The sequence below is a fragment of the Vidua macroura genome, chromosome 2 (genome assembly GCF_024509145.1).
Source record: "Vidua macroura isolate BioBank_ID:100142 chromosome 2, ASM2450914v1, whole genome shotgun sequence".
In the NCBI taxonomy this organism is placed as follows: domain Eukaryota; kingdom Metazoa; phylum Chordata; class Aves; order Passeriformes; family Viduidae; genus Vidua; species Vidua macroura.
This window is the reverse complement of record NC_071572.1, coordinates 33314223-33329218: the sequence shown is the minus strand read 5'-3', so window position 1 is coordinate 33329218 and position 14996 is coordinate 33314223. Positions and strand designations below refer to the sequence as shown.

Below are 14996 nucleotides of genomic sequence, written 5' to 3'. Positions count from 1 at the left end.
TCACATTTTTTGTATATGTAAGGCATCACAAACCTTCCAAAATCTACTAATACACTGTATAACAATGCACTTTCCTCTTCCCCCACCTACCCAACATGCTTGCTCTTAGCATGCTACTGCATAAATAGTTCTTCCTCAGTTCAGAGGTAATACTCTTGGCTCCTCTTCCTTAACTGATACCAAATTTTGGCCCTTGGACTTGCTTAGAATCCAAGATTAAGTTTGCTAATCTGATCTCAACTCTTGTATACCAAACCACATGCCAGCTGGATCCTGGACTGCCTATCACCTGGGTGAAGCAGAAGGAGCACGGGCAAACTGCCATTTGTATTCAGCCAACTGCTGCTGTGAATCTTTAGTGAAGCTTTCCATACATCAGTAACAACCCAAGACTTGACTTTTTTCCCCTGAAATATGCTATTGGCAAACAAGATTGATGGAAGAATGTGGTTCAATTTTGCTCATCTATAAACTTGAGTTGATTCACAGGAGGAGTGAAAGGTCTGGAAAAAACCAAAACAACTCAAAAATTCCTCAGGCTTAACTGGGAGTTTCCTCTGTCCAGACCTTGGTTTGCACTCTTCCAGAGTTCTGCTTGACACTAATAGTTCAGCAGCACAGCTGGTTGCTTATGAAGGAGCCTACTTGAAGAAGACAACTTTGGATCTAGAGGATGCTTAGGGAAAAAGTGCTGTATGATGATGCTGGTGTTCAGGCTGGTCAGAGATAGATTAATTATTTGGGATTTGCTTTTTTCATAGTGGTTTCTCCTGCCTTGGGGTGTTTGTTTTTTTGTTGGGTTTTTTTTTTTTTTTTTTTTCCTTGTAGGTTTTTTGTTGTTGCTGTTTTTTTGGGTTTTTTTTTTTTTTTTTTTTTTTTTTTTTTTTTTTTTTGGGTGCTTTTTGTTTGGTTTTTTTGGGGGGTTTTTTGTTTGTTTTTTTTTGGGGGGGTTGTTTGTTAGGGTTTTTTTGGTTGGTTGTGGGTTTTTTGGCTTTTTTTTTTCATTCCTTTCTTTTTCTTTTCCTGGTACATGTTGTACAGGTAAGAGATACTTGCTCAGGAAGAACATCTTTCATTTCAGAAACTGCATTTGGCATCTCAATTTTCTTTGTAAAAGCCTGTGTCCAGCACACAAAATAGATGCTGAAATGGTGGAGCTGGCTACAAGTAAGGGTGAACTTTGTTTTGTAACTATCTGGAAGTAACCAGAAGTCCAGGCCTCAAAAGAGCTTTTACAGTGAAGGCCATAATTATTGCATATATACCAATATATATATATTCCAAGGTTAGGAAGTGGTATAATGAAAAGATGGCTTTGGCCAGTTCAGACTGAGCTTGTCCTCAGTAACTGAGGAATTGCTGTAATGGGAACAGAGCATGGGTACTCTGTTCAAATTCAGTGTCTGCTGTGGAAATATCATATTTGCTTTTTCCCATGTAAACATCAAGAACTTACCCATTTGTTTCCCTCTTTAGCTGTGCATTACATTCCTAATGTAGTCCATTAGTCAGTTCCCTTTGGATTCATCTTTCTTTCACCAAGCCAAGATTAGCAGTATGTCACAGTTAAAGAAAATAGATCATTTGGGAAGGGGAGGGAGTGAAAATGTATTTGGTTTAACTCTTGCTGGATCATGGATTTTTTGCAGGTCAGAAGTACACAGTGTAATCCTGTCTTGCTCTTTTCCAGTAGTTTGGAAGATGATTCACACAAGGCATTCATTTATTTTCCTGTGTTTAATTCTGGCTTCTGGCCATAAACACCCCCCCCTCCCATCTGAACAACAAACAACAAAACAAAAACACAAAGCAAAGCACTCAAACCCTAAACAGTAACAAAAATAAAAACAAATGCAGCTGCAGACCAGCTGGTGTGATCATTTGCATCACAGCTAGGTAAGAGACTACATTTAACACTGTTAGCCCTTTCAAGGTTGATCCAGCATTTCTGAGATTTGCATGACCTCCCTCAATTGTGATCTTTATATGGATTCTCTGTTAAGCATATTTCTTTTAAATGTGATATATTTAATCAGATTTCTGAGAATTTATCAGATATGGTAATTTCACTTGTTCTTCCAAGGAAGCAACACACTTAAGAAAAAAACATCAAATGTACAGTTAGACCCAGACCTAGAGTTAAGGAAGCCAACCAAGAAATGAATAGGCATCAGTCTTGGAATATCAATGAGGCTTATTTATCAGTTTGGAAGTTATTTCTATATCTGTTACTAGACTAACAGCAAGATAAGGTTTTAGGCTCCAGGGAACTTGGTGGTAGAGGAGTTGTTAAGGTAACTTGAGTGCAATGAAGAAAGCCTGGTTCTCTGCAGTTGTTTCTGGTCTTTCTAGGGAAAGTAAACTCAGTATTATCAAGTCTCTAAACAGATTTCTTCTGTGTTTCAAGTACAGTATTGAAGTAATTTGGCTTTTTTTTTGACAGGACATTATATTATAAATTATTGGAGTATATAGTTCTGTGTTTTTCTGCCTGAAGTAATTTGATATGTTTTTATCTTACTTTTAGGATGGCCAAGATTCTGCGCGAAGGAACAGGACGAAGCAGGAAAGCGCTTGGCTCTTCAGGCTGTGGTATAGCTTTGATCATAAGTATCCTTTAGAAAACACAGCCTAGTTTCAAGGCATGAAATGTTCACTTTTTCCCTTTCCATGTACCCATATGTAGCCTTAAGCACTTCATCTTTCTCCTGTTTGACTCTCTCAAGTATTTGACAGGCTCAAGGCACTGAAGCTGAACTCACTGGCTCAGAAGACATTTCCTTTCCCTAATGTAGGGTGTGTGACACTTGCTGGAGGACAGAAACCAGTCAGAGATTAAATACCTTCCTAAACAATAGGACAGACAATTAACTATTTCAGGACCTCTGATTTGTTCTATTAATCTGTGCTTATTTTCAATGATGCTAATAGCACAAACTAGGTTTCCAGTTCATTGTATATATGTAAGCCTCAACTCATTGCTCTGCAGAGCCATCTGCTTTTGTGATGAAGTCCCAAAATCTGTGGTTGATTCCTAAAGAGGAAGTTCTGGAACTAAAAATCTACATGAGATCCAGCTGATCTCCTTAAGTATATCCAGAAGATACTATGGGTGTTAAAGCAGAGTGTCTCTGAGTGTATATACTACTGAACAACCTTTCTGAAGCTATTATTATACTATTTAGATAACCTTGTTTAAGAGTCTGGGTAACTTTTGTGTAGCTGTCCTGTATTTCATGTTTGTGGGTTTGGTTTTTTTTTAAATCTACTTAATCAGTATATTATTGATTATGACACATTAAGTATGTCACAGCTGCTCCTCAACAGCTTAGAGTTACTTAGCAGAAAATGGCAAAGATAATCTTGTGGCCATGGCAAGTCACGTAAACCTAGAAACCCAAAGAAATTTCAATACTGAATTCCTAGTAATTTCTGGGGCAGCTAAATATACACGCTGACCAGAGATAGGGCCCTAATGTTCTTGTAGCTTGCATGTGAGTCTTTTCACTGGGGTCTTGGCCTTTGATTGATGACAGATTGCTGGGTTGGTTGGAGCACAGTAGTTTCCTTCCATGCCTTGTGCACGAGGTTTTCACACCCAGGCAAACCTAGCTAGTATGTTAAAAATGTTTGGATCCTAATAGCACTTGCATTTTTGGGATAAAATCTGTTTGTGACCAATGCTTTCAGATGCAGTAGTACTGACCCAAACCACAGAAGGGAGTGTATGTGCTATTTTAAATATTCATAAATGTTTGTAATTCCAAGTTATCTCTTCTAGTGACTGGCCTCAAAGTGCCTCAAGGTCAATTTTTATTATTAAAAAAAATAAGCCACAGAGAGACTTTGGTGTTAAAAGCATGAAAGGATCTGGCTGTGGCTGACTGCTTCTTTTTCGTCTTAGAAGGAAGCAGAGCTGTCCTCTTCCCTTGCCTTTACAAAAGGGATGTGCCCAATGAAAGGAGTAGCTGGCAATGCTGACTTCCCTCAGCTGATGCTTGCAGAGAACATCCCTCCCTAGCAGCTGCAGCAAAGGCAGGGGGAGTGCCTGGAGAAAATTACAGCCTAACTACCCGTTTCACAGAAGCTTAAAGGATCTTGCCTTCTTTTTTTTTTTCTTTTTTTTTTTTTCAGTGGTGACTACCAATATTTAGGAAAAGTTTCTGTGAAGTTTGTGCCAAGGAAAGTGACATGGAGAGGCAGAACTGTCTTATTGTATGTAGAGATAAAAGTCTGCTCCTTCTGTTGGAAGAAGGCATTCAGATAAACATTGGCTGGGTGGGCTTAAATTGTACAGATGGGATGATCTTTAGATTTGCCACCTCTATATCCATGGCTAAATTTTTTTTTGCTGGTTCATTCACTTGGTTTCTGTGTAGAAAGGCAGATTGTCTCAAAATTCACTCTTTGCAAGAGAGCTAAACTTTGAAAAGATGTAAGTGATGGAAAAGTGTGCTCCAGAGCTCACTATTGCCTGCAGAGCTCTGTATGCATGGATGAGTGGGAACTTCATTCCTGTGGAATGCACTTAATGTTGTGGGCTGTTCCCTGGGCTCACCCACAACTGTCAAACATGGAGAAAACTGCAACTTTGATGAAGCAGCAGATGTCTTCAACTGGGCTTGTTTTTTTACGGCCGAGTTGCTGCCTGTCTGGCACAGGGCAGCGTGCAGCCTGGGTTAGTGCAAGGGCGAAGAGCTTGTTTCTTTCCAGGAATGGGTGTAACCACACTCTTAGTGAAGGAGGAAAGGAGGAAACATAACTCTGCTCGAGTAAACAGCTGTGCCAGGATCTGCTAGAGGGAAGGGATAGCTCTCTGGTAAACCAGCCCCCTTTTAACCTCCTTTGCCCTAAGAATCTTAATGGGTTGGGAGGGAAACTGTTATATTTACAAAAGGACTTGATTATCTCTGTGCTTAGAGGCCTAAGAAAGTAACTAGAATACCTGAAACTTATGTATTTGAATTTAAAATAAAATTGATTGATTAATTTGTTAGTCAAGATCAATATGCTGCTTTTTAACAGAGATATATATTTTGACTCTTGGGTATTTTTTTTCAGGCATATCATCAGTGTGGAGTACTCATGTGAAAAGTGTGGATTTACCAGGGCACAGACCTGTAAAGTAGGGTAAAGAGACTTTCCTTTGCCCATGTCCCCTCAGTGTCATCTAGGTAGCACTGCTTTCCTTTGACACTGTGGTACATGGTTCATACAGTTTTCCCTTTGCCTTTCTGGCTCCATGTGGTAAATATATGTGCACTGGAGAAATATCTGTGAGTATTACCAGGGCAGTATCTCTGGCTGCACCTCTGTGGCTCAGTAACCAGCAGATAATGGCTATATTGCTTTGAGGATGTTGAATGGACAGAATTTCTGTACTTCCCTATATTGAGCCACGCAGGAATGTCACCTTGCTGCCTATAGCTTGCAACCTTGACACCATGCTCCCATCTTCAGAGCAGAAATACCGTTGGACATTTCAACACTAAAGCACCTTTGCTTTCTCCTTTTACTTGAGAGCATGGAAGCTGGAAACATTGCAACTGTTTGAAACTTGTAAGAAGAAAGTTAGCTAGTGGTCCTTGCAGAAGATTAGTGAGTAAAGAAACTGCCCTTGAAACAATCAAGGGGAAATGTTGGGAGGGTGTTTTATGTACAAGTATTGCATCTCACAGTTCAAAGGCAGAACTACATTTATGTACAATTGTCTCTTTATTTGCAATAGTGTTTTTTGAGTACTGGTGTGTTTTCCTTAACTACTGAAGTTATTTAAAGCCAATTCTCACTCACAGTGGCCCTCCATTGACCACAACGCTGCCCAGCTGGTGTGGCCTGATAGCCCGCTGTCTGACAAGTCCCCAGGTTTATGATGTGAGTAGAACAATTCAATACCGCTTAGTTTTGCTTTTTATTTATTAAACTTCAGCAAAATGGTGTTTTTTCTTTTTAGGTAATGTCCTGGTTTCAGCTGGTCTGATAGACATACTGCAAGAAAGTCCTGGTTTGCCTAGGCAGAAAAGATTTAAGATTGTCTCCCCTGAGACAAAAGCTTCTGTTGTTTGAGATCAGAAATTATCTTATTGTTCAAATACTACTTTAGAAAAATAACATTTAAGGATATGGGGAAATTACAGGCCTAGTCAATAACCCAGTTCAGTGAATCACTTCAAAATCTTCAGTCCCTTCTCAAGGTTTTTGGACAGGATTCTTTACCTGTTACTGCTAAACTTTGAGCTCTCCTTGGGGATGTCATTGTCACATTTACACAGCTGGAAAAAAAAACTGGTAGCGCTTCCCTGCATTGTTTCCACTGCAAAATTTGAGATCAGGTTTCAGAAACCATTAATCAGTTACTTAGTCTAGCAGATCACCATACTGTCTTTACAGACGTGTCTTGCAATAATTTGTGCTCTATTCTCATATTACTCTTGTAGGATCCTGATACTTGTCATTCTTATCTGTACAGTGCTTCTGAAATCTACAACTTTTCATAAGCTGCTTGTAAATAAAGCCATAGTACTATGTGGGACATCTCAAATTTGCAGGTTTTCTGGGATATTAATATCTCTATGCTCAAGTAGTCTTGGACCAGTTGTCTATTAATCCTTTCCTAGAGAGTTATGAATTCTAATTGCAGCATTGAAATATTTCCCTACATTTCTTTCTGTGTATCATTAGCATCTTACTTGTACCTGACAGAAAAAATTCAGAGAACTTTGAGATACCCGTTGCCCATTTGGAACTATAGTAATACAAGAAATTGGCCTAGTTCCCATCTTTGCAATGGCACTGAAGATCTTAAAACATGTCTAGATTGGAAGGCATCCATCAGACCAATTAGCCCACTTGTGCACTACCCATATGTCTGTCTTTGTATGATCTTATGAGAGTAATTGTCCAGTAACTGAGGATCTAACCAAAATGAATATACAAGCTTTGACTCTCATTTTCTCTTATAGTTGGCTCTTTTTCTTCTTTTTTTTTTTTCCCTCATTACTCACCATTGTTGGCTACCACCAGATATGGAAACTTATTATTTAATGGATTGGCTCAGTGGTACACACAGGACATTAATTTCATTAAAAAGGCTTGTTAGGTTGTATACTTTGTTAAGGTGTATAACATGGAACTTTCCTATTGTATTCTCTTTCCTGTTCCTTTTCAGTGCAGTGCTGCATTTGTCTTAGGAAAGAATATGATTTTGAAGTTTTATTTCTAGCTTCTTTTCAAGATTTCTGAACCCTGCAGTTGCTTTGTGTCTTTTTGTTTCTTTATATGGCTGACTTTGCTACAGCACTTGGCTATGACATTTCATTACTGGTTTATAAGCTATGGAATCTTTTGCCTTCCTATTAAATGCAGGTGAAGCAACAGAGACAGCCATGTCTTTGTAGGGACAGAAACTGCTTGGAATAGTGCTTTTCAGAGGTATTTCCAGGAAAATTAAATGGTACACCTGTGCGAATTAAAAACTGAAGATTGTCAGTTAAACAAGAAAAAAAAAAAGTCTGTAAATACTTAATAAAGTATAACATAGCTGTAAAATATGTTTCCCAAACAAGTGTTAAATCCTGGATCTCATTCCAGGTGCATGTCTGAGTTATGATCTCTATATAGAAAAGAAAGCAATAAGTATGTGGCTATGCTGACTGTATATTTGTAGATCATTTTTAGCTTTTTTTTTTTCCCTTATCTGACTTTATCACAACCTTAATTAGAATTCATTCTCACTTCCACAAGTGGGAGTAGGTCTTTTTAATTAAATGCCAAAGGGAGGGGGTTCAAAAGTCTGAAAGTCAAATAATCCTCCAATGCAGCCCACCCACAACTTATTCCTCAGCATGAGATCGTGTCCTCTAAGCCTCAATTTGCATGGAGTATGTGTAGGGCTCTGAGTCAGCCCAGGGGTGAGGTACAGCCGATTTTTTCCAGAGATGATGTTACTGTTCCTTGCTGACATTCTCCCACTGCTTTAAGGCTGTGCCACTAGGCTGTTTCCAACCCAGACAGACAAGTTGGAATTTAAAGCATGAAAAGTTGCTGCTGTTTGCAGTTAAATTTTGAAAGTTATAATTTTAATCACTGTTTTTCTCTTCTGGTGTTATCTTCAGTGCATGACCAGTTGGCAGGACTTTCCAGCTTATCCCAAACTGATGTAGATCACTTATTTTGCTTTTCCTCTTGAAATGTCCATTGAAATTTTTAGTAATTTTCTGTTCTATCAGTCATTTATTCCAGCTGAAAGAAGCCCTGCTGGGTATACTTTTTTTGTTGTTGTTTGTTTCAGGGTTCTTCCACACTTAAAAAAAAAGGATTTCTTGCACATACAGAGTATGACAACTTGGTATGAGACCAGAAAGAAATTGAAGTAATTTATAAATATGCAAGCCCAGTGAAGAAACTTGATTTGCAATCTTTGGAGGAGATAACTCCCAAAATGGATAAGAAAACTATTCAGCCAGCCTTCCCCCTTCCTCCTCCTTAGTGTCTCTAGCTTCATAGCAAAAATTACTTCGTTTCCTTGGTGAATTTAAATTCAGCTGAGAAAGAGAGAAACTAAACGGGTTTAGTTGGAATATATTTTGCAGGTTTAAGTTGGAATATATTTTACATGCATGGTACTTGATGCTTTCATTTTGGAGCCACAAGATAAGTAACTTCTAATGCAAGTTCTGTTATCTGTGGTGCCTGTGTTGTGTTCAGCAACAGCATTTGTGATGACTGCCAGCACTTTGCACATGCATCGTACTTTGCTTGTGCTTTTTTTTTACATTGTCTTAGGAGGCAATAAAGACTGGCTTTGTAAGCAGTAACTTCTTTTAAATCAACTTTTATAACAAAAAACATCTTCAGCATGTATTCCTAGGAGCAGGAACAGCTTTTACCACAAAGAGGATAGTCTGCAGAGAGGTCCCTCAAGGTCCCTCAGCACATCAAAGCAGAATTCAGGCTTTTGCAGAGTTTTGGATTCAGGTCTTTTGCCATTCTAGTGTGTCAGTTTCAGTAGTGTCGTTCAGGCCTGCTTTTATGAGTGAATTGAAGCTTTTCCTACAGAACCGTAGGGGATTGCAGAGGCCTGTTCAGGGTTATTCTTGGGAGTATTTCAAGTCTCTGTGGATCTATTTGGATACATTTCCTGTCTTTCTTGAACAAATTGTTCATGCTGTATGAAGCACGATAGGTTTATTCGCCCATCCTCTTTGTTTGCAAACACAGTAAAACTGTATAGTACAAGAGATTTTTTGTGGGTGTTCTCTGGGGAAATATAGGAAATAAAATACATGCTGCTTGCAGTACTATTCAGATTGGAAACAAACAAGTGGACCTTTGCTTCTACGAGGCAATGTTTGTTCACTACCTTGAGAGAAAGCTCAGTGTTTTCTCTGGAACTGATCATGTAAGTGCAGCCTGGGACAAACCAAGAAAGACTGAGTCGGGACTTGCCATATAGTATAAAGCCTGTGACCTTCTCTTTCAGTACCATGCTTCCAAGAGCTCCTCAGCCTTTTGGGGAAGCTCAGGTGCAGTGTGTTCTTAGAGTTTCTTATCTGATAGGTGGCTGCAAGGGTTCACTGTTCAATAGCATTGTGGAGACAGGAGGTGCTTTGGGAGCTTGCTGCAGCCACTTCACATGTGGCCCTGGTACAGCCATACCTTCTGGTGCTCTGTAAACTCTGCCTTTCTCTCCTTGGTGCTTCTCCAAGGGCAAAAACCATGAAGGGGAATGTGTGATAGACCTTAGCAGCTTCTTCAACTTTTTAAAACATAATCAGTCAACAGTCACAAACTTCCTGCTTCTTGCTAATTTTTCTGATTTTCATTCTTATTTGAATGCCTCTTCTTCAAAACAATATGTATACAGATCACAGATTTTCTTAAACTGATTATTTTGTGACTCTTTTAATAATTTTGGTCTTGTACCTCAGACTTGTTGTTTTTTGTTTTTTTTTTTTTTTTTTTTTGCAAAATATTTCAAAGGCTGTTTCTGCCAATTATAGCTGAACCCCTTAATTTCTCCCCTTTTTTTTTCTATTTAAGATGTAGGTCAGTGTTTTCTTTGTGATCAAAAAAGCAAGTGTCCTAATCCATATTTGCTCTTTGAGAACAGTGCTCCCTATCAGAGTAACCCTGTCACAAAAAAGCAATGATAAATTTGGATGCCCTAAAGGTTCTAAGAAATTAGCATTCCTTCAAAGTAGAGCTTGTCTTGCACCCAACACTGAACTGCACCATTTCTTGCGTTGATTTTGGCAAACTCCTGACACCTCTTCTAGTCCTTGTTAGTTATATATTCTGTATCATCTAGAGGCTTTTGCTGCTTCATTTTGTCTGATTATCTTTCTGACATAATGACAGGAAGCTTTCCCAGGAAGTTTTATTTAGCCAGGAGCTGCATTTTTCATCATGGACAGGTTAATCAGCATTTTCAATCTCCAGTGCCCTTAACTCCTGTTCTGCAGTAGAGGCAGAGCTTTCTGTTCACGTTGATCACAGATATCCCATCTCACATGGCCTGTGCCCCCCTTCCTTTGCCGCAGTGCAAGAAAATAATGTATTTTGAGAACGTAGCCCGATCCGTGTCCAGCCTACTGAGGGAACAGCAATACACATTTTAGCTCCTGCTAAGCCGTACGGAGCCATTCATGTGGGGAAATAATTGCTTTCAGTTGCAAGAAAGCAAGCTTATAGCACTGATTAGAATTTTCTTCAAATATGAAGAAAGCCCATTTTCTGACCAATTCAGCTATTTTGCCCTTTACCACATTAAACAGGAATGGAACACGGTACAATTGTTGTTTTATTATGCTGTGATAGAGAAATGAAGTGCTTTATTACACTTTGGCAATTTCTATTCTCTGACTAAATATTTCATTCCATGTCTGCCAAAATAAATTCACAGGGTTTTGTGAGCCACTTTCTTAAATAATTTTGAGAAGAAAACACATCAGAACTAGTTAGAAAACTATGAAGCAAGCATTTTGTTGTATCCATCCTTTATGGCTCGGAAGCATTCTGAAGAACTAGGTCAAGTAGTTCTTTCTTTAGTAATAAGTAAAAGTAAGGAGATTGTTTGAAAAAAATATTGTTAGTTCTTGATGTATAACAAAAAAAGTGTTGAGGAATCCTTGAATATAGAGATTTTGGACTTTCTGAGTTCTTATTGACTTGCACGAAACGTTTACTAATGAATTTGACTAATTAGCAACAGATGCAACTCTGTGTGTAAGTGGCTCAACTGTGCTTGATCCTCCTGTACTGCCTTCTAAATTGTCATGCAAAATCCAATATGTACCACTCATCTCTTGTACTTCTGGTGTCCTTCCAGTGCTACTAAATCCTGGGTTACCCGTTCCATAACCTAGTTCTTGGCTTCAGCTCCCTCTCATCTCTCCTCAGTAGCAGTAGTTATACAGGGAACAGTAAGCTGATTTGCAAACACTGGGTTCAAGGCTATTTTTAACATTTCTTAAGGTGGAACCTTATCTCTTCTCTATTGACATGTAGGTGAATTTTCTTCAGTTATGTTCTGAGCAAAGAAAGGTGCTGTGCACTGTATACAGATTTTTCTTTTTTTTTTTTTTTTCAGAATCAGGAACAGCTTCGAGAAGAGGATTCTGATTTTATTCTGAATGATGGTGACCTTACTGTGACATATGGTGATACAACAATAACTGCAAATGGTTCTTCTGGCCCCCATACAGCTACTACTAACCTTGACAGCAGGAGAACAAAAAGTAGTTCAGAGGAAGCACTGGAACATGATTTGGGAGCAGCAGATCATGAAGTTACAAGCAGGGGTACCCGGCTAGTATTTCCTCTGGAATACAATGCATGATTACTGACTCAGTAAAAATAACTCTTGCTCTGTGAATGGATCAAGGAAGACTGCAGGCCACTGTGTCACTTGAGGTGGGGGTGTTTATTTAAACAAGTTAACACACATAAGTGGTTTTACTAGGGTCTGAAGATGTCACCTATTTTTTACTCAAGATGCTGACAGTGGGGTTTTCTATGTCTGAAAATAGACAAATGAGAAAACTGGTTATTCTCCTCTTTCCAATTGCTTATCAAATCCAAGTATAACTAGCATGCTGCAATTGTCTTGTTCAGCTGCAGCAGCTCTCTCTCTGAAGAGAGATACTTGAAGATGTTGTCATAGAACTGAGCTTGTCTTGGCTTAGCTTGAGAATGTGAAAGGACAACTACAAACTTGATAATTATTAAGAGACAGAAAAGATTGTGTGCATATCTGAATGTGAAGAGATCCATGGTTAACTTCTCTCTTGAGGTTGAGGAAACAAGTAAAATGGGACAGTAAGGGTTACAGAGGACATTACAAAGGACATTAGGGTTACAGATGTGTGAGTGAAAGACTGGGGAATCTGATACTGCAAAATGTACTTAATCTATTTCAGGGAAAAAAGGGGAAAATAAGATTTCTTCGCTGGCCAGCTGTTTAAATAGGAAGGCAATGAAAGCTACTTGTCCCTTGAGCTTTGGGCAACTTGACTATTACTCTTAGCCTAACTTCTAGTGCCTCAAAAGAAAAACATCCAGCTTCCTGTGGTCTAAGATATACCTGAAGCCAACGTGAGCCTGGAGCCAGGCTCTCTCAGGTAGCAGTCATGAAGTAAAACTTTCTTTCATATGAAGATAGTTGGAAACTTGGGCTGGGGAAAACTGCAGATAGGAGGAGGAGAGAAATAAAGAGAGAGAGAGAGGCAGTATTGAACTTGCATGGAACCAGGAGGTTTCATATTTCTCAGAAGAATTCATGGACTCTGCTTATAGTTCTTGTGTGTGATAAACAGCAAACATCTAATTAAAACAGACAAACAAATACTACTGTTTTTACCATTTGTGACTATCCTAAAAGAAAGCTGTTTACCCTTGTTCTCTTTTGCAGAGTAGATGTGAAACTTCAGTGGGGCATTACACAACAGCATATAAGCTACAGAAGCGATGAACTGTAGTATCATCTTAAATGTGAAAAGGGAAAAATCTCTGACTAGTATTTAGCCCACTTACATGTAGGCTAGCTTTAACTTATTGCTAAATGCTTTTTAATTTCCAGATGAGGAGATAATCATTGTCTTTGCAAATAGCTGAAAATGTATGCTTTGAAGAGCCTTTCAGCTATTTAAAGCATGCTAAAATGTGATTTCATTCTCATGTCTCAAAAGATTTATTTTTTTAAAGAGTTTGTGGCCCACTAACGTGATGTAATAACAGTTTGTCCAAAAAGTGTGTTTTTCTTGCTGTCATTTCAGTTGTTCCTCTCATAAAATTGTGTGTGAGTAAATACCCACTCTGTTTTTCCTTAACTATTAAACTTATTGGGCTAACCTCAGTACATGAACTTCCTGCTGCAGAGGAACTTTGCAGTTGTGTTGTCTAGTCTGCTTTCTTTCAAATGTATTCTCTAATGAGTGATCTACCTCCCTGTCTGTCCCTCCAAGGTAAATTTATAAAGGGTATTGATCCATAATTACTGTCTCACATTATTAAGAAAAGAGACAAGGAAACCAGGAGTGTTTTTGTGGAAAAATTGTAAGACCAGTATAGAATCACAGAATATTCACAGTTGGAAGGGACACACAAGGACCATCAAGTCCAGCTCCTGGCCCTGCATAGCACCATCCCCAAGGGTCACACCTTGTGCCTGAGAGTGTTGTCCAAATGCTTCTTGAACTCCATCAGGCTGGTGCTGTGACCACTGCCCTGGGGAGCTGTTCCAGTGCCCAAACACCCTCTGGTGTTCTGATATTAGAAAATGGTTCTTTTTCTAATATCCAGCCTAAAACTCCCCTGACACAACTTCAGGCCATTCCCTGGGCCCTTTCACTGTTCACCACAGAGAAGAGACGAATGCCTGCCCCTCCTCTTCCCCTCATGAGGAAGTTGTAGACTGCAATGAGGGAGCTTTGCTCTTAAATGGTGCAGAGTAACAAACCTTGATGAAGATCACTGAGCAGAACAACTCCTTTTCAGGCCTGCATGTGTTTTGCAAAAAAAGGCCAATTCCCTTCGCTTCCTTGGGAGCCCAGGCAGTTTATCAGTTAAAGCTGAGGAGCCATGAGCAGATCCTGTGACTGCCAAGAGCACTGCTACAAACAGGGGCCCAACACTGGAATTTCCAGGGTGCTTTCCATGAGAGGTGTTCCAAGTGCTGCTGACACTGGCTCCAGGAGCAGCTCTGATCCTCGATCTGCAGTTATCAGAAAGGAGGAGCACTATGACAAGTGTGTTTACACTCTCTGCTACATGTCTACTATGCAATGTAAACTGCCTTTTCTGATAAGCCTGAACAAGGGTGAAGTATCACATACTTGGTACTTGACCAAGTCTAGCCCTATTCCAAGGATGCATGTTTTCTGACCTATGAAAAGATGAAAAAAAATGTATTTACTTTTACAATGAAGGATTTGCCTTTGGGGAAAGGACTGCAGGAATTTTAACTGGAGGAGAGAAAAAAAAAAATCTTTTTTTGGCTGAACGTCCAAAGAGCTGATCTGAAGCAAGTAAATAGCAAAGGTTAAAATGACATCTATTATTAAGGAAATAATGGCTACTATGTTTTACTCCTGGGGGGGAGGGAAAGCTCTCACAGTAGGAATTCTAGCAACCTTAACAGATAGTGCGAGCTGCTCATGCTACTCAAGAGGCCAGATTCTGTGATTTTCATCTTTATAATAAGATTGGCATGGTCCTTCATGTATAATATCAATTTAACTCCAATTACAGTCTTTCTTTAGACAGTATTAGTCAGCAGAATGTCTTTTATTCTGGACAGTAAAACCCTAAGAACTACTATGCTTCACGTGCCTTTCAAAGAAAGGTTCAGTGTTTCTTTTAACTCTGAAGCAGCTCCCTGGAATAACATGCTTGACCTCAGCCTTGGCAGACATGGTGTCTGCTTCTGCACAAGTGTGGGAATGGAATTTGGATACTCTCAAGCCTAAACTTCATATGCTTTTCTTTAACATTTGGGG

General features: G+C 39.2%; 1 protein-coding gene across 2 annotated transcripts in view; it reads left to right on the top strand.

Moving 5' to 3' along the window:
- Nucleotides 1–13363, top strand: part of SLC9A7 (solute carrier family 9 member A7) — a 69136-nt gene extending 55773 nt beyond the window's left edge. For both annotated transcript variants that reach the window (XM_053971440.1, XM_053971439.1), the window contains 3 exons: nt 2528–2610; nt 5769–5874; nt 11591–13363. In XM_053971440.1, coding sequence (XP_053827415.1) covers nt 2528–2610; nt 5769–5874; nt 11591–11839 — 438 coding nt within the window. In that variant the 3' untranslated portion in view covers nt 11840–13363. The remainder of the gene's footprint in view (nt 1–2527; nt 2611–5768; nt 5875–11590) is intronic.
- The last annotated feature ends 1633 nt before the right edge of the window (nt 13364–14996 follow it).